The sequence below is a fragment of the Podarcis melisellensis genome, assembly GCF_964234715.1.
Source record: "Podarcis melisellensis genome assembly, chromosome: 11".
Taxonomy (NCBI): Eukaryota; Metazoa; Chordata; class Lepidosauria; order Squamata; family Lacertidae; genus Podarcis; species Podarcis melisellensis.
Window position 1 is genome coordinate 60712912 of NC_138543.1, and position 24443 is coordinate 60737354.

Below are 24443 nucleotides of genomic sequence, written 5' to 3' on the forward strand. Positions count from 1 at the left end.
TATAAAACAATTGATCGAAATACAACTAAAAAAACAAGATTAAAATACAACATTAAAACATTTAAATGTTAAAATGCAGCCTCCTTTCGGTGGAAACTCAAATCAAAAACTTTTGGGGGGATAAAAACGTCAAGTCCTCACCAAAGCTAACTATCCAGACTGGTCCTACACAGGCCAGAAAAAAGCCAGGGAAGTCCCCAAATTGGAGTTCCATCACAGAAGGAGAAAGGAAAGAGGGGAAGGGGATCAAGTTGATTCCAAGCCAAAGGCCAGGTGGAACAACTCTGTCTTACAGGCCCTGAGGAAAGAAATCAGATCCCGCAGGGCCCTGGTCTCATGAGACAGAGCGTTCCACCAGGACGGGGCCAGTGTTGAAAAGGCCCTGGCTCTGGTTGAGGCTAATCCGACTTCCTTAGGGACAGAGACCTCTAGGGTGTTGCTGTTTATGGACCTTAAGGTCCTCCGCAGGGCATACCAGGAGAGGCGGTCTCGTAGGTACAAGGGTCCTAGCCCTCTTCTCCTTGAATTTGACTAATCCTCTTGTAAAGAGATTCAGGTTGGGGACCATCTCTGCCTCCTGGATAAAGAAGTGGGTCACCGCAAGTTAATTAAAATGATTTAACCCATCTTAGCACACTTCAGCTAGATCCAAACCGGGCCATTGGTGCTGTGGATGAAAACAGAGTGGTCCAGTCTCCGGGCTCATTTGAGGATTCAGCATTTTAGCCTCCTTTGTGGAGTCTCCAGGGGGAAGAACCAGGTCCAGAAGTAAGAGAGACAGGCCATTTCCAGCTTGGCCTGAGAGCTCTTTGTTTTGTCTTGAATATATCAGTCTCCACGCTACTCCCCTGCCCCCCAAACTGCTTCCTAAACTGGTACACTTTAGGGGCTGCTTGTCCGATAGCAGACACCACCTCCCTTGTTCCACAGCCCAGCTGACATCTCTGCACACCCAGGCTGTTCTAACCTGGGACTCATGCTGATTTCTGGCAGGACCTTTGACTCTGTAGGAAAATACTGTCCACAGATTATCTTCCTCTGCCCCAGGCCAAAGGATGAGGCTTACTTAAGATGCTGTCAAAAGACTGCTTTATTAAAGCCATAGATCAGCCGTGGCAGTTTGCAAGGGAACTGGAGCAGAAATTAATCAAGGCTTGCAGCCGTTTTTGCATGGAGAATGCCAGGCACCCCCTGGTGGGACATTTCAGCACAGCAAAGAGCTTCAGGTAAATCTCAATTTTCCTGGCAAATCTTCCTACAGCTATGGCTCTTTTAAAGTTATTCTAAGTGGACCCATCCACTGCCCCAGTGCTTAAGCATCTTTTAAAGCTCACTTTTTGTGCGTTCCATGCTGTGGTAGCTTGAAGGAAAGCGACTGAGGGCTAAACCCATCCAGAACATGCTACACTCCAATAACCGGTAATGTTCAAAGAGCTGCATTTAGTGTTTTAACCAGGCTTCCTCAAACTCAGCCCTCCAGATGTTTTTGGCCTACAACTCCCATGATCCCTAGCTAGCAGGACCAGTGGTCAGGGATGCTGGGAATTGTAGCCTCAAAACATCTGGAGGGCAGAGGTTGAGGAAGCCTGGTTAAAAGCATCGACAATATGCAAGGCACTCTCAGCTTCCCCTCTCTGGAATACTGGGAATGGGGATAATAACTCTGCCCAATTATGAAGTCCACAGCATAGGTGATTTTCAAGCCAGGGAGTGCCTGATGCGTGGCTTAATCTCTCGGCCATTATGACAAAATGGCGGTTTCTCTCATGCCAATGAGAAAAAGTTGTCATTGAGGCATTTGAGAGCTGGCTTGGTTGCTGGGTCCTCAGCAGCTTCTGGGGTGATGCATCTTATTTGGGGCAGATCTTGTCTTGGGTCTCAGTGCCTGCTTCAGATCTGCTGCCCCTACTGCTCCTGAACAGCCAAGAGGAAGTCTTTCATGGCATAGTAATGACGTCCAGGTAGAACGTCAGAGGCACAGACTCCTTCTCCAGGCGGGATTGCTGTCAGCAGGCAAACAACTGTCTAGGAGCAGCCAAAATGACCCAGAAGGAGAGTTCAGAGGCTGCCTTAGAAAATGGAACTCAGTTGCTTTGCCCCTCCTGACATGGATACGGACTTCTAGGTGGAAAAGCAAGCAGCAGGAACAAAGCACATTCCAGGCAGACACAGAGGATTAATAACCCTTGATCCCAGCAGCTCAAGCAAGCTGAAGGGATCCATCATCTCTTCATTCCGGCAGAAACTGACTAGGGGACCATGAGCAACATTCTGCCTTCCTCTGCTTTGGTTTCTAGAGGGAATCCAGGCTGACCACCCAGCCCATATAACTGGCCCATATACAATGCAACGCGGCAGTGCCAGCTTTCAGCATCAAAGGCAAGGTTTCCTTGGGCTTGAAGGGGACTTTGTGAATATTTTAAGGGAACTGGCAGACACATCCCACCTCAAATTACACGCAGCAAACAGCATAAAAGATTAAGGAAAGCCACTTCAAAGGGAAAGATGAGTTTAGGAAACAGACCTGACAGGCAGGCGGCAACATTTAGACACAGTCACAGTCTGGAAGAAAGTGTTTCAAAGAGGCAGAGGACAGAATGAAGTGATGGTGACAGCAATGATGGGCCCTGCTAAAGGAACAGCACCCAGATATTATCAGGGGCAACTCAGTTCAGGCAGCGGCTGATAACCTCAAGGACTCCCAAAGTCGCTATCATGCAAACACCACTTGTTCTCCAAGGAACAAGATCACAGGGTGTTTGGAACCAATACTTCTTGCTCACCCACAGGCAACGTTCAATTCTTAATTCCTTTTACCTTGCCTTATTGATTGTTGTTAGCCGCCCTGAGCCCAGCTTCGGCTGGGGAGGGCGGGATATAAATAAAATTTATTATTTTTATTATTATTATTATTATTATTATTATTATTATTATTATTATTATTAAAGAAAACATGGAATTTTCTCCTGGCAAAGGTAAATCAAGAGTCCTCAACTAACTAAGGGCTGGTAATCTCAATTCAGTCTTTTGACAGCCCTCCTGAATGAATAATCAGCTGTCAAGTCCGGAGAGAACGATAAATTTGAATTATTACCTTTAGTGACTTAATTGTCAGCCCCTTCCAGCACTTTTTGAAGTCAGGAGGACAGACGAACCAAGTCCTCAATCTCCACCCCTCACCCCAAGGGAGCTCCTTGGAGTACCAGCCCCTGACAGGTCCAGAGAAGAACTGACAAGGTGTATTAAGACCACAGGAAAGAGGAAGCAGCGCAGCACCTTAGATGGAATGGGAGTAGGGGGTTGATGTGTTCAGAGATGACAGACCAACGTCAGGTATGTGGACGAGAAGTGAACCTTTTAATGGCCTGGTATCTTTTACTGGCAAGACTGCTTCGGAGACAAAAATAAAACTTGCTGAACAAAATTACATTGCACCCAACCCATCCCTCTTAAGTTACAAACACCTGATGAGATGCTACGTTTTCATGTACAGGTACATCAGGAAGTCCCTTGGCACAATCACACACGAGGCATTTGCCTCTCGCCTTTGTGCTGTATCCCTTCTTTTGAATGCTCAGGACCTTAATGCGAAAGCAAGAAAATCTAAAAGCATGGAGGCCCTCCGGCCACAAGGAAACCAGCAATTTTTTCTGATGACAATGTGAAAAGATATCCCGGGGTCGCGGTAATCTGCTGATCTTGTTCATATGAACAGAAGTGGGTTAGATGGCGAAGGGCTAGGCTCTTGCAGAATCAGGAGAAGAGACAGGTAACGGGAGGCCGCAGGGCATGAGCGAAGGAAACATCTAAGACTTCCTCCCTGTTTTCATTATCCGTCCCACCAAGAAAGATTCTGCACATTGCCATTTCAAGCACCCAAATCTTGAACGTGCCGGGCACAACCCAGTGAAACATTTCTTGTTTGTCCCCTGTTCAAACGAGGGGAAAAGCCACAACACCAGACCCCCGTGCTCAGTCTGCCCAATGCCAGTTGACTTCTGAATTCAGCCAGACTCTCCTTTCCTCTCCTCCAGATGCAGCCAGTGTTTCTAACACCTCCCACTTTATTCCGATAACCAGCCGGCTTTCCTTGTCTCGGGAAGCAGTTGCTGCCGTTCTGAAGCTGGGCGCACACAGGGCTTTTTGTAAGAGTCCTCCCGTCTGCCAGAGCGGGGAAGCTTCCTAGCGTGGGCGACCCCTCTGCCTCCCCCCTGCTTCCTCTTGGCCTGGCCCTGGGACTCCGATGATTTCAGCGTTTCTAACCAGAAGGCGTCAAAAGACCCGGGAGCCTGGTAGCCTGGCTCTTGAGCGTCCAGCGGATCTTTGCTCAGCAAGACACAAATGGCAGGAATATTCCGCTTCACAGTCAAAGAATCAAGGCCGGCCTCTGGCACGATGGGCTCCCAGATCTCCTCCGTTTGCCTAAAGAACACTTTGGTGATCTGGTGGAGGTTTTGGAGCCTTCTCTTCATGATCTCCACGCAGGTGATGGTCTTGCTGATGGCTTTGCCGGCGCCACTGAAGAGGACCTGCCGCACGGCCTCTGACTCCATCTTGCCAATGGCGTAGCCCATCAGGTTCCGGATTTTGCTGCCGTCCTTCACTTTCATTTCAATTATATCGGAGGGCAAGTTGGTGAAGGGAAGAGGCGACGGCTTCTCCACGGTCTTGGACTTCTGATAGTTCTCCATGATCCCCACTGCCGGCACCTGGGTTGAGCTGGATGGATGGGGGCAAGGGAAAGACACAACAGTCACAAATAAATCCAGGGACTCAATTAAAGCTAGGAAAATAAAATATTATGAATATGTAACAAAGCAATTGCTTCACTGATCAGGGTTTCATGCACTCCGCCCATCCATCTCCTAACAGTGACCAAAAAGGGGAGGAAAGTGAGGGGAGCTAAACTCTAAATAGAAAACCAAGAGGGGGTCATTGGTTGTTTCTTTCTTTCTTGTTAAATGTATTTTGTGTTTTTATCTTGCATTTTTATGCTGTGAACCATCCCGAGATCTTCGGATGAAGCTTTGCTGCCGCGGACCGTGGAGTCAAAAAGCAGAGCCCTGCAACTTTTGAGCTGGTGTCAGAAAAAAGATTTGGCCCAAATACCAACTCTGGACCGAATGCCATGTTACCCAACCACGGACGGTTGATGCATTTCAGAGGGTTACGAGTCCGGCCTCTGCCTCTCAGCAGATTACAATGAGAGAGGGAGGGAGGGAGACCACAAAAAGGATGGAGGCAGATGCAGACATGCTTAAGGCTGGGAATACGACAGGGCAGCCTCCTCCATCTCTACCTTCCAGAGGTCTCGGGGAATCCAGGATGGCTGAGGTGAGCCTGTGCTTCAAAGGGGATGGATGGGGGGTGGGTGCTCAGGGGCCACCCCCAAAGCTGAGTGCTGAGGGCACTGGACTAGCACCTGGGGGGGAGAGAGAGACCAGGGCGTGGGTCCTCCTACTCAGTTGTGGCCTTGGAAGACTCACACACGGCCTGCCTCGGCCCTGTCCTGCCTCGCGGGGTGGCTGTGCGCATGCATGCAGGGAGGAGAGGGAGACAAACAATGCAGTACAAGTACACAAAGAGGTACACATCCATCTATACACAAAGACTGCATGCATATACACACACACACACACATACAGTATATACATAGAGAGAGACACACACACACACACACAAAATACATACACATACACACACACACACATATATACACACAAACACACAGACTCGTACACACACACAAAAATACATACACATATAATAATAATAATAATAATAATAATAATAATAATAATAATAATATTAAATTTTATTTATATCCCACCCTCCCCAGCCAAAGCCGGGCTCAGGGCGGCTAACAAAAATTAAAAAGTACAAAAGTACAGTACAAACAACACTCTAAAATCATTCATTATAAAATTGATTCAAATCAAGCCACTGGCAACCATTGTGCCAGAGCTCCACAAAGATTGCTGAGGGAGGGAGTCAGGCTGTGCCCTGGCCAAAGGCCTGGTGGAACAGCTCTGTATATGTACACACATATACATATATATATATATATACACACAAACACAAAATACACACATATATATATGCACACACACAGACATACACACACACACACACACACACACACATATATACCGTGTATATATATATATGTACACACAGAGACTCATACACACACACAAAATACATATATATATATGCGCACACACACATATACATACACACACACACATATATATATATATACACACACAAACACAGAGACTCATACACACACAAAATACATACATACATATATATATATATATATATACCGCGCCCACACACACAGAACACCCCCCCACCTCGAGGTACCGCAGCTCTTTTAGGCCAAGCCGGCAGAGGGCGCCCCTGAGCACGCGCAGAGTGTTTTCCTGCCGGGGGGGGAGGCGGCTCTCTGCACGCGCCCAGAGGCTCCCTCGCCTGCTGGGAGAGAAGGAGCCGCGCCGCCCCCGCCGGCCTCCTCGTTCCGCGCCCTCCTCTCCGGCATTCCAGGCAGAGACAAAAGGGACATACCTGCCGGAGGACGGACAGACGGAGCGGCCGCCTCGCTCCCTCGCCTCCTTCGCCTCTCAGGGAGCGGAAGCGACGAGAGGGCGGCGCGCTCCCGCACTGCGCACGCGCGGCCGGGCGGCCATCTTGCGGCGAGCCGGAAGGAGGCGGGGCGAAAGAGAGAGACAGGCAGCGTAGGGAAGCCCCGCCTCCCGCGACGAGCGATTGGGCGAGGGCGCGGCGGGCCCCTCCCCCCTGCCGCAGGGCGGGCTGGCCGCCTGCAGGGGGCGCTGCGGGGGATGGAGATCCCAGGCGCGGAAGATGCGCGGGGTCCTTGCGAATGAGATCCAGCCCTGGGGGGGAGTTGGGGGGGGATCCGCGGGCGGAGGAGGAAGGCTCTCAGCGAGTCGCTCTTTTTCCAAAGTGAAAATTCTTCATTTCAGAGTTTTTTCTTTTTAAAAAAAATAAAATAAAATAATTATTGTGGACAATCTAATAATCTAAAATTATTAGATTGCCCACAATAATAACAAAAGTCACAAAGCAAAATGATACACAAAAACAGAAAAAAAGAAAAATACATCAATGAACGAAAAAAGGGGGGAGGAGGAACAATAAACAGATAAACAATAACAACAAACTTGTTGTTGTTTAGTGGTTTAGTCGTGTCCGACTCTTCGTGACTCCATGGACCAGAGCACGCCAGGCCCTCCTGTTTTCCGCTGCCTCCCGCAGTTTGGTCAAACTCATGCTGGTAGCTTTGAGAACACTGTCCCACCATCTCGTCCTCTTACAGGACATTCTATACAAGATCTCAAAGTAGCTGTTTTACTACAAAGGAATTTCAGAAATAGACTGGAAAGAGAAGCTGCTGAATTGCAACTTATCACCAAACTTAAAACCATGGAGAAACCTGGTCTGAACAAAGACATTGGATTCTTATCTCATTATACATGACAAAGCCACTTTTCACCTTCTCACCCCTTGCTTTTTCCTGTAAGACCTATTGCAGTCGTTAAGAGTCGTCAACAGGCTCATCACAGCTATCTGCCAATCACCCATTCCCACCCCCCTTCTGAGTAATACCCCTCCCCACCTTCTCACTATATAGAAGGGTCTGGTGACTTCTGTTTCAGTGTATCTGAAGAAGTGTGCATGCACACGAAAGCTGATACCAAGAACTAACTTAGTTGGTCTTTAAGGTGCTACTGGAAGGAATTTTTTTTTATCTCGTCCTCTGTCGTCCCCTGCTCCTTGTGCCCTCCATCTTTCCCAACATCAGGGTCTTTTCCAGGGTGTCTTCTCTTCTCATGAGGTGGCCAAAGTCTTGGAGCCTCAGCTTCAGGATCTGCCTACAGAGGGTGGTGAATACAGCACAAGAAATTATGGGCTGTCCCGTGAATCTGCTGGATGACATTGCGGAAGAACGTTGCCTCAGGAGAGTGAGGAAAATTCTCAGGGATGGTTCACACCCTGGCCGGCACTTTCTTGATCTCCTGCCCTCGGGCAGAAGATGTAGAATCATGATTAGCCGCACCAACAGGGTAAAGAACAGCTTCTATCCGTGGGCTGTTAGGCTGCTGAATGAAAAGATAACAACAGGGCAACAGACTTTCAGGTTAGACCATAATAGGACCAACTTGGCCAATTAGCCCTGGTGATCATTTGATGTCTACTGACTGGGGTTGGTTTGTTTCCCCCCAAAGAAATACTCCTGAATTTTTGAATTTTATTGATATTGATGCTGCATTTTATGTTGTGTTTTATGCTGTTTTTAAGTCGTATTTTAATCAATGTTTTATATTTGCTGTTAGCCACCCTGAGCCCGGTTTTTAAACTGGGAAGGGCGGGGTATAAATAAATAAATTATTATTATTATTATTATTATTATTATTATTATTATTATTATTATAGGATTGGACAAATTCATGGTGGAGATGGTTATCGATGACTGCTATCCCCATTTGGAGGCAGCCATGCTTCTGCATCCCAATTGCTAGAAGGCTCTTGTGCGCAGATCCTTCTTGTGGGTTTTCCCACTGGGGCAAATGGTTGGCTGTCCTAGATGGGTCCCTTTTGGTCGGATCCAGCAGACCTTTCTTACGTTCAACGATGATGCAATAAAGGTGTTTTCCGCCTGCACGGAAACGTTTGTGATGCGCTCCAGAATGCTCCCGGCGTCCGGCTCAGAAGCAAATCCAGCGTTGGCCAGGAACGCAATGCCGTGGATTTTTGTTTCGACTTTGGAGATGGTTTCCTACAAAAGCATCGCTTTCCTTTGGAAACTGCTCTCCTCCCTGAGCAAGAATGCCATCTTGGTGCTGGTCCTCTATTTAATGTGGAAACTTCTGGGAGGTTTCCCTACGTTGGCCAGCGCTTACTCCTGGCTGCGGAAAAACTGCAGACGTCCTTCGTTCTGCCCTGAAATTTCACCAAAGCTCCTTTCTCTCACAGAACGGGTAAGTAAGTCTCCTTGGCTGGCCCACCGAGTCTTTGCAAACAGCCGTCCATAATCCAAGGGTTCTATTTGCTGGAAATATTTGTTCCTCTGCTTTGGGCAGGATGCTCATGAATGTTGCGTCTTATGGTGCCTCGTAAGACTGTGCAGTTATCGTCTGCTAGGGAAAGCGGGAGAGGAATCAAATCCCCTGGTTAGGATGCCAAAATTAGAAAAGGGTGAGGAAGTGTAAATATAATTTGTGCTGATTTTGCTGTATAAAAACGGGGGGTGGGAATGAGGCATTGCCAACCTTTTCAATCAAACTTTACTCAAAGTTCTCATGAGAACTAGAAACTTGGAAGATTTAAAAATGCAGCAGGTTTAATTGCTTGCTCAGGACTGGGTGGTGTGTTAGCGTGGGAGTTCATGGCTGTGCAAGATTTGGAACCCTTGTGCAGCAAATCCCGCTGCCCCCAAAAGATTGTGTACCTTTTGCAGGAAGGAAAGTGATGGGGAAACATATTGGAAATGTAGGGTGAGACTTGCCTGATGAAACCTGATTTAACCTCCCCAAATCAGGATGAATGCTTATTAAACTGGTGATCTGGAGGCGCTCTGTTTCTCTTTGCGGGGGAAGGGAGACAACGAATGATGTAGGTCAGAGTCCACGGCTCCCTCGACCAACGACATTCTTTCTGGCAGTGGCAGTGGTAGCGAGCAGCTCCTTAAGCTAGTCAGGGCCAACTGCGCTACCAGGCTGGCTCCGGGCTGCTGAGGCTGCCGCTGCCACGTTTCCCGGGGACAGATTTGCAAATCTGGGGACGTTCCGGGGACGGAATTTGTCCGGGGACAGAGTTGCAAATCCGGGGACTCTCCCCAGGAACTGGGGACGTCTGGTAACCCTAACCCAGCACCACCTGGCCAGCTCCAGACACGCCATTCGCCTGGGGAGCTTGGAGCCAGGATTGCTGCAACAAACAGCTGTGCAAGCCTTTGGGATCAGAGATGCAAGAGGGCATCAGAGGAGAGAGGGAAGGGAAAGGAAGAGGGACTGAGGCCAGTGCTGCCTGTGGCGCCCTTGACCACTATTCAAAGCACCCCAGGGTGCCATGGCACCATGCTATAAAATCACAGATGTAGGTTAAGAAGTCTTTTGGGATGGGGAGAGCTGTAGGGAGAAACAAAGGCAGAGGTCTCCTGTTCCCTTGTTTCCTGCAAGCCAGACACCTCTCTCTGCTTGTCCTTCTTCCTTCGTTGCAGTTTTTTCGGAAGGTCACAGACTGGTGGAAGAAGATCGAGGAAGGTAAGAAGTCTTCTTCCAGGCCCCCTGCTCCTTCGCCGCAGCTCCTTTCCTCGGGTGCAGACCTTTGATAAGATAAACTTTATCCGCATTAGCCAACGGCCATAGCAACATAAAACAAGAGATATACAAATAAAATATATACAGATAAAAAAGACAGCAATGGGTATAAAGGGCAATCAAATGACCAAGATTATCCTTCAGACAGTGGCCCTTAATCTCATTGCACCCTCGATAAACTTAGCAACCTTTGCTGTTGTCTGATCATTTTGATCTGAGAAAAGAAAGAAAGATGTGGCCTCAGATGGGCGGCCTGGGATGGTAAGTAAGAGTGGGGTGATGATCTCATTCCTCAGATCTTTATAAAGGGGGCAGGACAGGAGAACATGAGCCACTGTTTCCAGATTGCCATCTCCACATGGGCAGAGTCGTTTCTCAGTTGGAATCTTTTGGTGTCTGCCCTCAAGTACGGCAGAGGGCATCACATCCAATCTGGCCAGTGTGAAGAAGGCACGTCTGTATTTTGGGATAGTTAATTTATACAAATACGGTGCCAGGGAATCAAACTGAGAAGGGGGGGGGGGAGGCACACCAAGGACAGAATTTCTTTATAATGGCCAGATTGTTCTGTTGCTCTAAGTCCTTCAGACGCTGTCCAATTAGCCTTTTTCTTTAATAAAGCCCATCGTGAGAAGCTGATGTGGGTGAAGTCCGCAGGAGAGGAATTTTTGGTGCACAATTTTGGACCACACACTTTTATGGGGGTCTTGTGTCACTAAGGGCAGTAGATCGGGAGGATTTAGATTTAGACGGAGCCAATAATTAAGAGTTCTTTGCCAGGACTGAGCTTCTCCAGAGAGAAGACTTGCCTCCAGTCGTAATCAAGCTGGTTGTGGGAAGAAGGGAGAATTTCGATTCCGTTTGCATTAACAGGCGATCCTGCCTCATTCACCCTTGGCAAGAAGCGGCGGGAGAAGGAAAGCCCAGCCTCTCTTTGAGATTTGCCCTTCTCCCATTTTCTTTGGGATAAAAATTCTATCCGGCAAAATCACATACAAATGTGTATACTATACTGAAAGAAATTCACACTTAAAATACAGCCTTTTCCATGGTGACTCGCCTGGTGCCCTTGTCACATATGCTTAGGCACCAGGCAAAAACATTCCTCTTTTAATCAGGCCTTTGGGCCTTTTAACTATCCATGGCCTTTTTGCCTGGATAGGGGGCTTTAATTTTTATTTTTTTGGCAGGGGTGGCTTAAAATATTGTAATTCCTGGTAATTTTTGCCATTTCGTCGTAGTCCATCAGAAACCAGGTAGAGAGGGACTTCACGTCCCGAGGTCATATCCAGCCATATCCTATGGATCTCTAACAGGAAGTTGCCACCTGATTCTTTGCTTTGCTGTGAACTCTCTTGATTACATATTAAAGTTCGAAAGAAAGAAAGAAGATAAATTCACCATGACAAAACTGCAGAAGGGCGCCATTAACTGGGAGCAGGAGCCCCAGGGTGGCATAACAGTTAGAGTTTTGGGCTTTGACCTGGGAGAGCAGGGTTCGAATCCCCACTCAGCCACAAAACTCACTGGGTGACCTTGGGCCAGTCGCTATCTCTTAGCTTAACCTACCTCCAGAGCTGGGCGATATATCGATGTATCATCCAAAACCATTTTGAGGTCCATATCATGATATTGTTTTTTGACCTAGCAATATATTGCGAACCATGATGTGTGTGTGTGTGTGTGTGTGTGTGTTTGCTATGCAAAAAGGACAATGTGGGAAAAACCATGAAGCCAACCATTGCTGCTCTCAATTCCTACAGCCTGTTAACTCTGCTGCCTCAGCACGATGCAAGGAAAACCGTGAAGCCGTCCTTATTTCAGATATAGTGATAAATCAGAATATCACTGATTTTTAGCTTGTCATCTATCACAATGTTGATCTATCACACCGGGTGGTGCTGTGGTCTAAACCACTGAGCCTCTTGGGCTTGCTGATCAAAAGGTTGACGGTTCAAATCCCCACAAGAGAGTGAACTCCCATTGCTCTGTCCCAGCTCCTGCCAACCTAGCAGTTCAAAAGCACACCAGTGCGAGTAGATAAGTAGGTACCACTGTGGCGGGAAAGTAAACAGCATTTCTGTGTGCTCTGGCTTCTGTCACGGTGTTCCATTGCTGCAGAAGCAGTTTAGTCCTGCTGGCCACATGACCCGGAAAGCTGCTTGTGGATAAATGCCGGCTCACAATGTTGGGATAACCAGGCTTACCTACCTCAGTGGGTTGTGGCGAGGATGAAATGGGGAGAAGGAGAATCATGAACATCACCTTGAGATCCTTGGAAGATGACGGTGGTCTAGAAATCTAATAAAGCCTTTTCTTCCAATCGCAGGTATCAAGCACAAGGTGTTTTGCAGGCTACCAGACGGCGTTGCCCAGAGGGCTCCCGGGAGCTCTGTCCGCCAACTGCTGTGTGATGACGTGGCCTGCAAGGTGTGTGAGCAAGCAGCTCAGGAGGCCTCGCAGCTGATGAGCAGCAGCAGAGCAGGCGACTACAATTTCCCCAGCATCCGGGCCCCGCTCTCCCATGGGCCTTGTGTGGGGCGCCCGCTCCAGCTTGACACACCTGATTCCTTCCCACAGAGTGCCAGCGCTCCTGACCCCATCTCTAGAGATCCTCCCGTCACCCCGACAAGACCGGCCTCGTGCAGCAGGCCTCTACGTCCCTCCAGCTTCCCGGCGGACAATAGGGAGCAAACCTTCTCCATCGCAGAACGTGTTTCCGAGGGTTCGAAGGGAAGCAGCCGCCGTTCTGGCGGCCTAATCGGTCAGGAGGAAGAAGCCCTCTTCTCGTCCACTACGCAAGAGATGTCACAGATGAGCTGGACGGCGTCTGCTTCCGACCTGTCCGAGTTGTCTTTCAGCAGCTTGGAGGGCGGCAAATCTTGCAGGTGCGGCCAGGTTCCCCGTAAACCGCGCAAGCGCCGCAGGGACTCCGGCTGGGTCAAGAGCTCTGCGGAATCCCAGATGAGTGGCAAAGACACAGAGAGTTTCTTTCTCCGGATGAGAATGTACTCGCAGAGCTCGCCCAGTGAGGCCAGCCATGGCCGGGGACGCAAGACGACGTCACCTCGAGAGGGAAGGAGGGAAGCCCCCCGTAGCACAAGGGACCCATCTTCCAGCAGGGCCCAGGCGTTCGTGTTTACAGCAGCTGACATCTCCTTTCTGGACCAGGCCGTGGTAGCAAGCTTGGAATCGCACCTGCTGGGGAAGAGGGTGCAGCACCTTCTGGGGCTGCCCTCAGCCCTCCTCAGGTCCCTCCACGGCTTTGTGCCCTCTGCTCCGCGTCCTGCGCCCCAGCGGGGCCCTGTGGGTGTTACTGTGGTGACGGTTCCTCAAGCCCTCTCCTTTGTGGCTGAGAGAGCAAAGAAGAGGCTGGAGCACCACCTGAAGAAAATGGTCCAGATGAAGCATTGGCAGCTGCCCCAGAGGGTGCAGGAGGCCCTCAGGCAAATGAAGCCACCTTCACAGCCTAGAGAGACGCCTACATCCCCTCAGAAGAAGACGCCGAGCTCCTCCAAGAAGCTTGCAAAGGAGAGCTGCTCGGTGCTGAGCTGTACCCAGAAGCAGCAGACGTTGCAGAGGAATTTGGCCAAGAGAGCCCTTGAGATGCAACTGGGTGTGTCCACCCCTAAAGTCCATCAGTTTCGGAAAGCCTCCCCTCAAGCCCCAAAGCCTGCACTCCCCAAAGTCATCCCGCCCGGGTTGAGACCTCCAGAGCCGAGATCCCAGCAGATCCATTTTCTGGACCTGCAAGCTCTCGGTCAAATCCAGCTCAACATTATCCACAAGAAGTTGACCTATCGCTTGGGGCTGCCCTCGCTGTACCATAGGTCCCATGCCCAGCTGTTCCCGGGTGCTGTGTTTCAAGCGCCCACCTTCCCCTTGCCCAGAAGATCTGCAGCGTTCGGCTTCACCTCTACACACATTCGGTTCCTCTGTCCAAAGGCCCGAGAGGAGCTGGAGTGGCATGTCAGAAGGAAGACTCTGCAACACGCTTGGGGGATCCCGGGGCTCGTTCAAAGGTCCCTCCGGATCCTCCTATCAACCTGCCATCAGGTTCGCCCCAGGAACGCCAGGGCTAGTGAGGTGTCCATTTCCTTACCCGAGCTCTCCTTCCTCAGCAGGGCCACCCAGAGGGAGCTGGAGAAGAACGTGCAGAAAAGGATTGTCAACCAGCGTTGGAGGCTGCCCCAGAGGGTCCTTGACTCCATGAAGCTCCTCTACCCACAGGGTCAGCTTGGCAACATAACGGGCTCCAAGCCGAGCTCCTCCAAGAAGCTTGCAAAGGAGAGTTGCTCGGCGCTGAGTTGTGCCCGGAAGCAGCAGGCGTTGAAGAAGAATTTGGCCAAGAGAGCCCTTGAGACGCAGCTGGGTGTGTCCGCTCCTAATGTCCATCAGTTTCGGAAAGCCTCCCCTCAAGCCCCAAAGCCTGCGCTCCCCAAAGTCATCCTGCCCAGGTTGAGACCTCCAGAGCTGAGATCCCAGCAGATCCATTTTCTGGACCTGCAAGCTCTCGGTCACATCCAGCTCAACATTATCCACAAGAAGTTGACCTATCGCTTGGGGCTGCCCTCGCTGTACCATAGGTCCCTTGCCCAGCTGTTCCCGGGTGCTGTGTTTCAAGCGCCCACCTTCCCCTTGCCCAGAAGATCTGCAGCGTTCGGCTTCACCTCTACACACATTTGGTTCCTCTCTCCGAAGGCCCGAGAGGAGCTGGAGTGGCATGTCAGAAGGAAGACTCTGCAACACGCCTGGGGGATCCCGAGGCTCGTTCAAAGGTCCCTCCGGATCCTCCTATCAACCTGCCATCAGGTTCGCCCCAGGAACGCCAGGGCTAGTGAGGTGTCCATTTCCTTACCCGAGCTCTCCTTCCTCAGCAGGGCCACCCAGAGGGAGCTGGAGAAGAACGTGCAGAAAAGGATTGTCAACCAGCGTTGGAGGCTGCCCCAGAGGGTCCTTGACTCCATGAAGCTCCTCTACCCACAGGGTCAGCTTGGCAACATAACGGGCCCCGAGCCCTGTGCTGTCGGTCGGCGGAGAAGGCAGAAGGCCCAGAGGATGGTTGCTCCAGCCCCACCGCTGCTCCCGCCCACTCAGCTGGCCAAGACTCAAGTGGTCCTGCAGCCCCACCTTGCAAAGAAGAGCCTGGAGATGAACTTGGAGGTCTACCCTGCTGCCGTCAGAGTCTCCTGGAGATGCAGGCTCCTCGTTCTGAGGAGGCCTCTCCCCAAGGTGATCCGCCCGGGCTACAAGCCTTTGCTCCCGCGTAGACCCTTGCCTCTCTCGGTGTTCACGGAGCAGGTGAGCCGGATCGAAGTGGCAGTGAAATGCAGCCACCTGGCATCCTTGTGGGGGCTGGGTACCCGCTACGCGGAGACGCTTAGGGCAATGAGGTCCTCTGGACCTTCCAGGCAGAGGAGGACAGCCTTCACCTTCAGCGGAGTGCAGGTGGCGATCCTTCCGCGAACGGAAGCAGAAGCTCTGGAGCGTCACGTCAGCAGGAAGAGGCTCCAGCATGAGTGGGGCTTCCCAGTCCTTGTCCAGAGGTCGCTCAGGTACCTCGTTTGTGAGCCGCCCCCTCTGATTCCCCTGAGGCAGCCGGGGGTCTCTGCCCGTGTCCTGGTGCAGGACTTGTGCCTTCCGCAGAGCTTCCACAACCGCCTAGAATTGCACGTGCAGAAGATGAAGCTTCAGCGCCTTTGGGGGCTGCCGAGGAGGGTGGTGGAGTCTCTGAGGTCGCTCTTTCCGGAGCTCAAGGCTGCTGCCCACCGGCAGAAATCACCTGCTGAACGGGGGGCGAAAAGCACGCTCAGGAAAGTTGGACCTGAAAGCCTCCCTGTCACCCCCGTCGTGGGCACCCTCTGCGCCGTCTGCCGTAAAAGGAAAGCGGACGCAGTGTCCCGGGGGTTCCCCAGTGTGGGACGCCAGAACCTGGAGAAGATCAGGGTCCACTCGGCCAAGAAATCCATGGAGGTGCATTGGGAGATTTTCCCGGCCGTTGCTGTGAGCTCTTGGAGACGGGTGGTTTTGACATCCAGGCAGCCTCTGCCCAAGCGGATTCTCCGTGGCGTCAAGCCCTTGCAGCCCCGGAAGCTCGTCCTTACCTTTGTGCTGGCCGAGGACTTCAAGAAGATCGAGGTGTCTGTGCAGCGTTACCACCTGAGCTCCCTCTGGGGGCTAGGCCAGCGGTATGTGGAGGCCCTGAGCGCAATGGCCCCTGCGCCGCACCCACAACCTCCCAGGTCCAGGAAGGCTTCTCTTGGGTTCTCCCAGGCCCAGACTCTGTTTCTCCTGCAAGAGGACCGGGATTCCTTGGAGCAGCACGTGAGAAAGAAGAAGCTCCAGCACGAGTGGGGCTTCCCCGTCTCTGTCCAGAGCTCTCTTAGGGCTTTCATGCAAGGTCCCCCCCTGCCAGGACAGGTTCCGCTTCCAGGGGCTTCCCGCAGAACCAAGATCTGGGTCCAGACGCTGCACAGGGAGCTCTTGTTTCTTCCTCGCAGCACCCGCGTGTGCCTGGAGCACCACATCCAGCGGCTGAAGCTCCAGAGGCAGTGGGCGTTGCCCAGGAGGATCCTCGAATCGACGCAGTTGCTGTTCCCGGGGCGGAAGATGCTGCCAGCGGGAAGCTCTTCGCGGGAGACCAGCTTTGGGGCTTGTGCCAAACCGTGGACAGCTGGTGCCAAGGGTGCTGAGCCGGTCAGGGAGAAGGGCAGAAGGATGGTGGGTGAAGCCACGCATTCCACCAAGCTGTGTCTCCCACTGGAGGGCATGTCTCTGGAGAAGCTGCAGCTTCACGTGACTAAGAAGAGTTTGGAGGTGCACCTGGGAGCCTTCCCTGCTGTGCCCAGACACTCTAGGCAAAGGGCATCGCTGTCCCTCAGCCAGACTCTCCCCAGGCTGATCCGTCCCGGCTCGGCGACCTTGAGACCCCGTAGCTCTTGCCTCTTGTTCAGTGTAGATCAAATGGGTCAGATTGAACTGGCCGTGCAGCACAACTACCTGGCCTCCCTGTGGGGGCTGGGGACACGCTACGTGGAGGCGGTGGCTGCAATGGCCCCCCGGCCGCCCTTCCGAACTGCGGCCAGGCGCAGAGGGGCCGCCTTCGAGTTTTTGGCAGTGGAGACGCTGTTCTTCCAGAGGTTGTCCAGAGAGGAATTGGAGCTGCACGTCAGGAAGAAAAGGATGCAGCACATGTGGGAGTTTCCTGCCCTCGTGCAGAGGTCGCTCTGGGGCTTTATGCAGGGACCATCCAGGCTGCCCGGCCTTCCCAAGACCAGCATTCAGATCTGTGTGCTCCATCAGGAGCTGCTGTTCCTTCCTCGGCGCATGTGCAGCCTCCTGGAATTTCACATTCAGAGAAGGAAGCTGCAGCGGAGGTGGGGTTTGCCACGGAAGGTCCTGGACTCCCTGCAGCAATTTCTCCCCACTCCTCCCCCAGGAAGGGCTCCGCTTCCTCAGAGTGGCAAGGAAAAGAAATTGACAAAGGCCACGGGATCCCGGGCGGCTGATGCGAGGCGGAGGAAGACCTGCAATGTTCCCCCAGTGAAGAAGCAATGCTTGGAGAGCTCTACCAGAGCTACTCTGGATACCCATCTCAAGAAGAAGGCTCTGGAGAGCAAATTCCAGGTGATGAAGGCACCTGCCGGCCCCATCAGGCGAGCCCCTCTCCCTAAACCTCCTTCCCTTCCCTCTGGGGTGAGACCCAGAAGGCCCCTCCTGCTTTTTGTCGAGCAAGAGGCTCTGTTGAAGATCCAGCTGAACATCAAGCAGAAGCATCTCACGTGTCTTTGGGGCCTACCCAGTTTGCAAATCAAATCCTTGACCAAGATGTACGGGAAAGTTCCTGGGCCGCCACTGCCAGGAAAAGTCGCCGCAGTCGGAAGCTCAGCAAAGGCCCTGGGGAGAGAAACACCCAAGGGCCCTGGAGCAACAGGCCTCAAACCCTGGAAGTGGGGGGCATCTTTCCTCACACAAGATGCCTCAGATCTTCTGGAGGTGCACGTTCTGCGGAAGAAGCTGCAGCACACGTGGGGCCTGCCAGCCACAATTCAGAAATCCCTCTCTGCATTTCCCCGGCCCCCCTCTAAACTGCAAAGGTCTCCAACTCGTGCAGTAAAAGTGAGGGTCGTGACAACCCAGCGCCTGGTCTTCCTGGATCCCGTCACAGCGGGGAGCCTGGAGGCCCACTTGAAGAGCCGGATTGCGGCACACCGGTGGGGCCTTCCCAAACTGGTCCAGGAGTCGCTCAAGGTGTTCTTGCCTCCTGGGTCTGCTCCCCAAGCTGATCAGGCACAAATCCCACTATGCACCTGCAGCAAAGTCCTCCAAACCTCTCTGGGCACTCGTGGCCAGCGCCTCCAGGCAGCTGCATTGCCTTCCCATGCTGACCAGGCGCAAATCCCACTATGCACCTGCAGCAACGATCTCCAAACCCCTCTGGGCACTCGTGGCCAGCGCCTCCGGGCAGCTGCATCGCCTTCCCAAGCTGACCAGGCGCAAATCCCACTATGTATCTGCAGCAAAGACCTCCAAACCCCTCTGGGCACTCGTGGCCAGCGCCTCGGGGCAGCTGCATCGCCTTCCCAAGCTGACCAAATTCCACTATACACCTGCAGCAAAGACCTCCAAATGCCACAGGGCACAGGTGGCCAGGGCCTCCAGGCAGCTGGAGGAGAAGCCCAGAGCCCGCTGGAGAAGCAGGTGGAAAGTGAACGGCAGCAACTACCCAGAACAGGAGGGCAACCTTCAGAGCTATCTCCAGGAGGGCGGCACCTGGAAACCTCACGGCATGGAAGAGAGGCTCCAAAGAGAGAATTAGACCTGTTGCCAGTGGTAACAACATGCCTTACAGATGAGGCCAGGGAATATCTTGAATTCCATGTAAAGCGCAAGAGGGTCCAGCATGACTGGAGCCTGCCGTCTGCTGTGCAGAAATCCCTACGGGCCTTTGCCCCACCTCCCCCTGAGCTGCAAGGGCCTGCAAAGGCTAGAGCAGTAGTACTCGTCAGCCCGGAGAAATCGGGGGGCCAAGGGAAAGGGGGCGCAGCTGCCCACCCACCACAGTCTGTGACGGAGGCAATGATTCCTCGCCGGATCCTGCGTTTTCTGTGTCCAAATGTAAAGGATTGCCTGGAAACCCATGTGAAGAGGTGGGCCACAGAGCACAGGTGGGGGCTGCCCCAGATGGTTCGGCGTTCAGTGAGGGCAGCTCTCCCTGCTCAACAGAAGTCCAGTGCGGGAGAAAAAAAGCACCCTGTGCGGCTCTCAAAACGTCACCATGACTCGCCCCGGCAGCAGGAAATCCATTCCCATTCTGAGGGAGAAGAGTCACCAGGGCTTCTCCATGCTGGAGAAAGGAGGTATCCTGTACAAGTCTCCAAACACCACCGCGACTCCTCCCAGCAGTGTGGAATCCATTCCCATTCTGAGGGAGAAGAATCGCCAGGGCTTCTCCCTGGTGGAGAAAGGAGGTCTCCTGTACAATTCTCCAAACATCACCGCGTCTCGTCCCAGCGGCAAGAAACCCATTCCTATTCTGAGGGCGAAGAGTCCCTGGCGCTGCAGCCGTCCAAAAAAGCATCCCCTCAAAAGCCAAAGGGTCATCAGAGGAAACAACGGCCGGCCAGAAACGTGGGCACAACTGCTGAGATATCGTCCACGCTGAAGCCACCTTTCCTCACGGACGAGGCCTTGCAGCTGCTCGAATTCCACATCATACACAAGAGAATTCAGCATGCGTGGGCCACTCCATCTATTTTGCAGAAGTCCCTCGATGCCCTGGCCCCGTTTGCCCTCCACCGGGGAGAGGACGCCCCCAAGACACATCGTTGGGATGGAGAAGAAGTGAGGGTCATCACCAACGACCTCTCGTTCCTTAAGCCAGACACCAAGGAGCGCCTGGAGGCCCACATTACGACCTTGACTACCAGGCACAGGTGGGAGATCCCGAAACGCGTTCAGCAATCCCTGAAGACCTTTATGGCCTCCAGGCCCCCCTCCCAATCTGAAGTGGGTCTCTTGCCTTGCCAGTGCAAATCCTGGCAGGCGGCCAGAGACGGTTATCAGACGAGTGACGACGACAACAAAGGCTCTCCTCAAGGAACAGAGGGCAGGAGGAGGGCAACCAAGAAGCAAAAGGTCCTCTCGCAAGGCCAGCGGAGAACAGCGACACGTGAGGGGCATGACGCGAGTGTTTTCTTATTTCACGGAGTGAGGCTGCCGTTCCTCCAGCACGAGGCCCAGAATGTTCTGGAACTCCACATCCAACGCAAGAAGCTCCAGCATTCCTGGGGCCTGCCCTCCGCTGTGCTCAGGTCCCTGCAGGCATTCGCCCCTCCTCCCCTTGAGTCGCACAAGAAAAGGCCACCAAGAAAGAATGTGGCTGGTCGGATTCCATGGGAGGAAGGAGACATGCAGAGTGTTAGTCGGAGCCTCTCCTTCCTCAGCCCAGAAAGGAAGGAGCACCTGAACGGCCACCTGAGGCGCATGATTGAAAAACGCAGGTGGGGCCTTCCGGAACGTGTCCAGCAGTCGCTGAGGGCCTTCATGACTTCCAGGCCTGCTTCCCAACCTGAACTGAGTCGGCCACGGCATCCCTCGCCGCCTCCCTCAAAATCCCCTCAGGATGCAGCTGATTCAGAGACTGAAGGTGACAACCAGTTGGCTTCTGGGACAGAAGGAGACAATGAAGACGACTCCAGCAGAGAGGCAACGGAGAAGCTCCACCACAAGAGAGAAGCAGCAGCTTCAGCTGCCCATGTTGATGTGTCAACTTTCTTCTTTCCTGAGGTGACGTCTCCTTTCCTGCCGCACGAGGCCCAGAATGCTCTGGAGTTCCACATCCAACGGAAGAGACTCCAGCATGCCTGGGGCCTGCCCTCCACCGTGTTGAAGTCCCTGCAGGCATTCACCCCTCTTCCCCTTGAGTCGCACAAGAAAAGGCCACCAAGAAAGAGCGTAGCCCATCCGTTTCCTTGGGATGAGGGAAACGTCAAAATTATGACTCGGGGGCTCTTGTTCATCAGCTCAGAGGTGAAGGAGCGTCTGGAAGCGCACGTGAGGAGTCTGACTGCAGGACACAGGTGGGACCTCCAAAAACACGCTCAGGAAGTTGTGAGAGCATTTCGGCTTCCCAGGCCCCCTTCTGTTGTAGAAATGGGGCCGGAAACTCACCCCCGTGACTATCAAGAGGCCTTTCGTATCCGCTCCCCGTTTGAGCTGGGAAGCTCTGTGCAGAAATGCCAGGACAGGCAGAACGTGTCAGGTGAGCTGGAGGAGGAAACGCTGTTGGCAGCGACCCCGTCTGCCACTTCTGCAACAAGCATAAGCTGTGAAAGAGAGCTGCCTTTCCTTGCTGGCCATCTCCAGGACTTTCTGGAGTTCCACATTCAACGCAAGAAGATCCAGCATGACTGGGGCCTGCCAGCCACCGTCCAGAGGTCGCTGCGTGCATTTGCTCCAGTTCCCCGGGCACTACAGGAGAGTCCTTTGACCGGCACAGGAGCAAGAGCAAAGGGCGTTGCCGCAGGAACAAGAGCAGGCACCAAGAAAGGACACAAAGGTAAGGAGGTCCAAGTTGGTGCCAAACAGCTGCATTTCTTGCATGTAGGCGCAAAGGAACATCTGGAGAAACACATCCGGGGCCTGAAAGTGGAGCACCGATGGCACGTTCCCAAAGTGGTCCAGGAGTCGGCGAGGGCATTTATTTTTCATGCTCATGGACCAGAGGAGGAAGAGGAGCAGCCGTCCACGTATGAGCAGACCCTCGACACGTCAGACACCCCCTTTAAGACGGAAACTGAACAAGAATCCAGCTCGAGTTGGGAAGATCCAAGCATCTACCATGCAGAGCTTTTTCCCGAACGAGGGCAAGACAGCGGAGAGGCATCATGGGTGGAAACAGAAGAGCCGTCCCTCTGCCTCTGCGGAAAAACGCGGTACCGCACAGCTGCCCAGGAGGCAAGGGGTGGCTGGGAGGCTGCGAGAGAAGCTCCCTGCAGGAGCCGATTGCAGGAGAAACCTTTGCAGGGATCTTGGTTGAAGAAGCCCAGGCAAGTGCAGCGCTCAAGGATTTCTGGCAGGATGCAGGAGCCTGGGGTCCCTCCTCTCCCGCACCCCACTCGCAGACCCCAAAAGTACGTACACAATGCTAGCCGTCGGCCGGAGAGGAATCCCAGCTCCCAGAGGGTGAGATATACCTGCGGAAGAATCACTCACCTGGCAGCACGCTCTTCAAATACATCCCTTGGGAAGAGGAAGAAGAAGACGACGAGGAGGGTTCCATGGCAGCCGGAGGGTAGCTTTGAAGGGATGGCAGACGACAGCCACCTTCCACCTGGGCAGCTTCCGCTGTTGCCAAAGGGCTCTGAAGCTGGCTGGGAGCACAAGAAGGTTTGCAAGCTGCCCAACTGCTCTTCTCCATCCCATTTTTCGAGGAAGGCCACTGCCACCACCACCTCCTCCTCCTCACAGCTGGCAGCAGAGCAGAAATGGCAGCAGCAGGAGCAAGAGGAAGGTGCAGAAAATGGCAAGGAGGGAGGCTCCTCTTCTCTGCTCTCAGAGGATATTGAGCAGGTTCCTGGTCCGTCCTCTGGAGAAAGCATCAGGGATGCTTCTCTGCCAGAGCAGGAAGCCACTGAGGCAGATCTCAGGCCTCTGCAGGGGACAGAGAGCATGCAGCAAAGCTGCCTTTTTGTCCCCCAACAGGCCTTCCTGGAGCAGGCATATGCCGTCGAACCCCAATCGTCCTACGAGGAGGTAGTGGCCAGAAACTACAGGATGGCCGGCAGCATTCGCCAGGTGAAGTCAAGGAGCGGCCTGCGGACAGGAGGCAGGAAGGTGGGCTGGGGCAGGGAGAAGAGGGTGGACTCGCCCAGCCAGACCATGAGAGATGCCGACTGGGCCAGCGACACAGGGCGCCAGGCATCTTCCGCCACCAAGGAGCTGGGAAGATGGTCCTCGGAGTCCCTGTGCCAGGAGTGCCTCAGCCTGAAATCTCCCTCCTGGAAGGAAGGAAGCGAGCAGGACTCTGCGGGGGCCCCGCTCCATGAAGGAGCCCAAGGCATGGAGGAGGCCTCGAGCGACAGCCCCAAAGACTCCGAGTGGCAAGCGCTCCCTGCGTCTCCAAATGAAGGCTTCCTGGGCGCAGAGGGAGGGTTCCAGAGGCACTCGGCCCCGGACAACGAAGAGGTGGTGGAAGGACAGGAGGAGCAGGGCACCTCCTCGGGCTCTGAGGAGCAACGCCCCGTGTCGGTGGGGAGCATGTCCCAGTTCAGCACCGAGTGGGAGTGGGAGCAGGTTGGGGACTGGGACAGCAAGGAGGAAGGGTTCGCGAGAAGCGACCGGATGGTAGAAGAGGAGGAGGAAGGAGGAGGCAGCAGTGGCGGCAATTGGCCGGGTGCAGGCAGAGAAGCGACGGGGAGCCGCAGGCATGAAAATTCCCCCCAAAACAGCCATTCCGTGGTGTCCCTGAAGAAGGCGAAACCTTCCCAAACGGCCTTGCTTTGGGAAGCAAGATTCGTCCTGAGTAATATGGCAACGGAATCGGCTTCTGAGCCACAGCAGGCAATAGCAAAAGGGGTTACGGAAGGGAAGGTCCCCCTTGGTCAAACCGCTTCACCCGCCCCCAGCCAGGGATCTGGGGAGCGAAGCCGCTACTCGCAGTTCGTAGGCACGGCGCCTTCTGATGAGAAAGTGACCCTCCTTGGTAAGATCTTGGAGAGGAAACTGTCCTTGGATCAAGGGATGCGGGTCCTCAGACATGGTGGCCAGAGGCGAAGCAAGCAGGAGAATTCTGGGCTTTAAACGGGAAGATTGCATATTGTAATATTCGCCAATAAATGCCTAGCTCATTAGCGCTGTGTTCTGGGGGCTCCCATATTTGCAGTGCACCTGTTCTTGGCACGCCACTTTCTCAAGAGTTAGTTCTGCATTTCTAAAAAAACCAATCTCTTAGTGGCAGCGCCTACACTTTGGAACTCCCTGCCAATTGATACCAGACAGGCAACTTCACAGTGCTCTTTTCAGCACCTGCTAAAAACATTTTTGTTCACACACACGTGCCCAGATGTTTAAAAAGTTGATGTGAGTTTTAATCTC

The 24443-nt window shown here is 53.1% G+C and overlaps 2 protein-coding genes across 3 annotated transcripts; one reads left to right on the top strand and one right to left on the bottom strand.

Moving 5' to 3' along the window:
* Positions 1-3336: 3336 nt before the first annotated feature.
* Positions 3337-6715, bottom strand: RPP25L (ribonuclease P/MRP subunit p25 like). The gene is made up of 2 exons (XM_081930049.1): positions 6571-6715; positions 3337-4719 (listed from the first exon to the last, which is right to left on the bottom strand). Exon 2 carries the CDS (start codon positions 4689-4691, stop codon positions 4065-4067), a length of 627 nt encoding a protein of 208 aa, XP_081786175.1. The 5' UTR covers positions 4692-4719; positions 6571-6715; the 3' UTR covers positions 3337-4064.
* Positions 6716-8726: 2011 nt separating this feature from the next.
* Positions 8727-24199, top strand: LOC309379963 (uncharacterized protein). 2 transcript variants are annotated; one of them, XM_081929503.1, is made up of 4 exons: positions 8727-9005; positions 10247-10289; positions 12676-12776; positions 12927-24199. In XM_081929503.1, the coding sequence occupies exons 1-4, from the start codon at positions 8766-8768 to the stop codon at positions 24147-24149; spliced, it is 11607 nt and encodes a 3868-aa protein (XP_081785629.1). In that variant the 5' UTR covers positions 8727-8765; the 3' UTR covers positions 24150-24199. The 2 variants fall into 2 exon arrangements, with proteins under 2 accessions (XP_081785629.1, XP_081785628.1); XM_081929502.1 differs by having other exon boundaries at positions 12676-24199.
* Positions 24200-24443: the final 244 nt, after the last annotated feature.

Bases quoted from the DNA above. Each gene is read 5' to 3' on its own strand.
- RPP25L (XM_081930049.1), bottom strand. From the start codon at position 4,691: ATGGAGAACTATCAGAAGTCCAAGACCGTGGAGAAGCCGTCGCCTCTT.
- LOC309379963 (XM_081929502.1), top strand. From the start codon at position 8,766: ATGCCGTGGATTTTTGTTTCGACTTTGGAGATGGTTTCCTACAAAAGC. The intron at 9,006-10,246 runs GTAAGTAAGTCT...CCTTCGTTGCAG, and splicing joins TCCTTTCTCTCACAGAACGG to TTTTTTCGGAAGGTCACAGA. The intron at 10,290-12,675 runs GTAAGAAGTCTT...TTCCAATCGCAG, and splicing joins GTGGAAGAAGATCGAGGAAG to GTATCAAGCACAAGGTGTTT.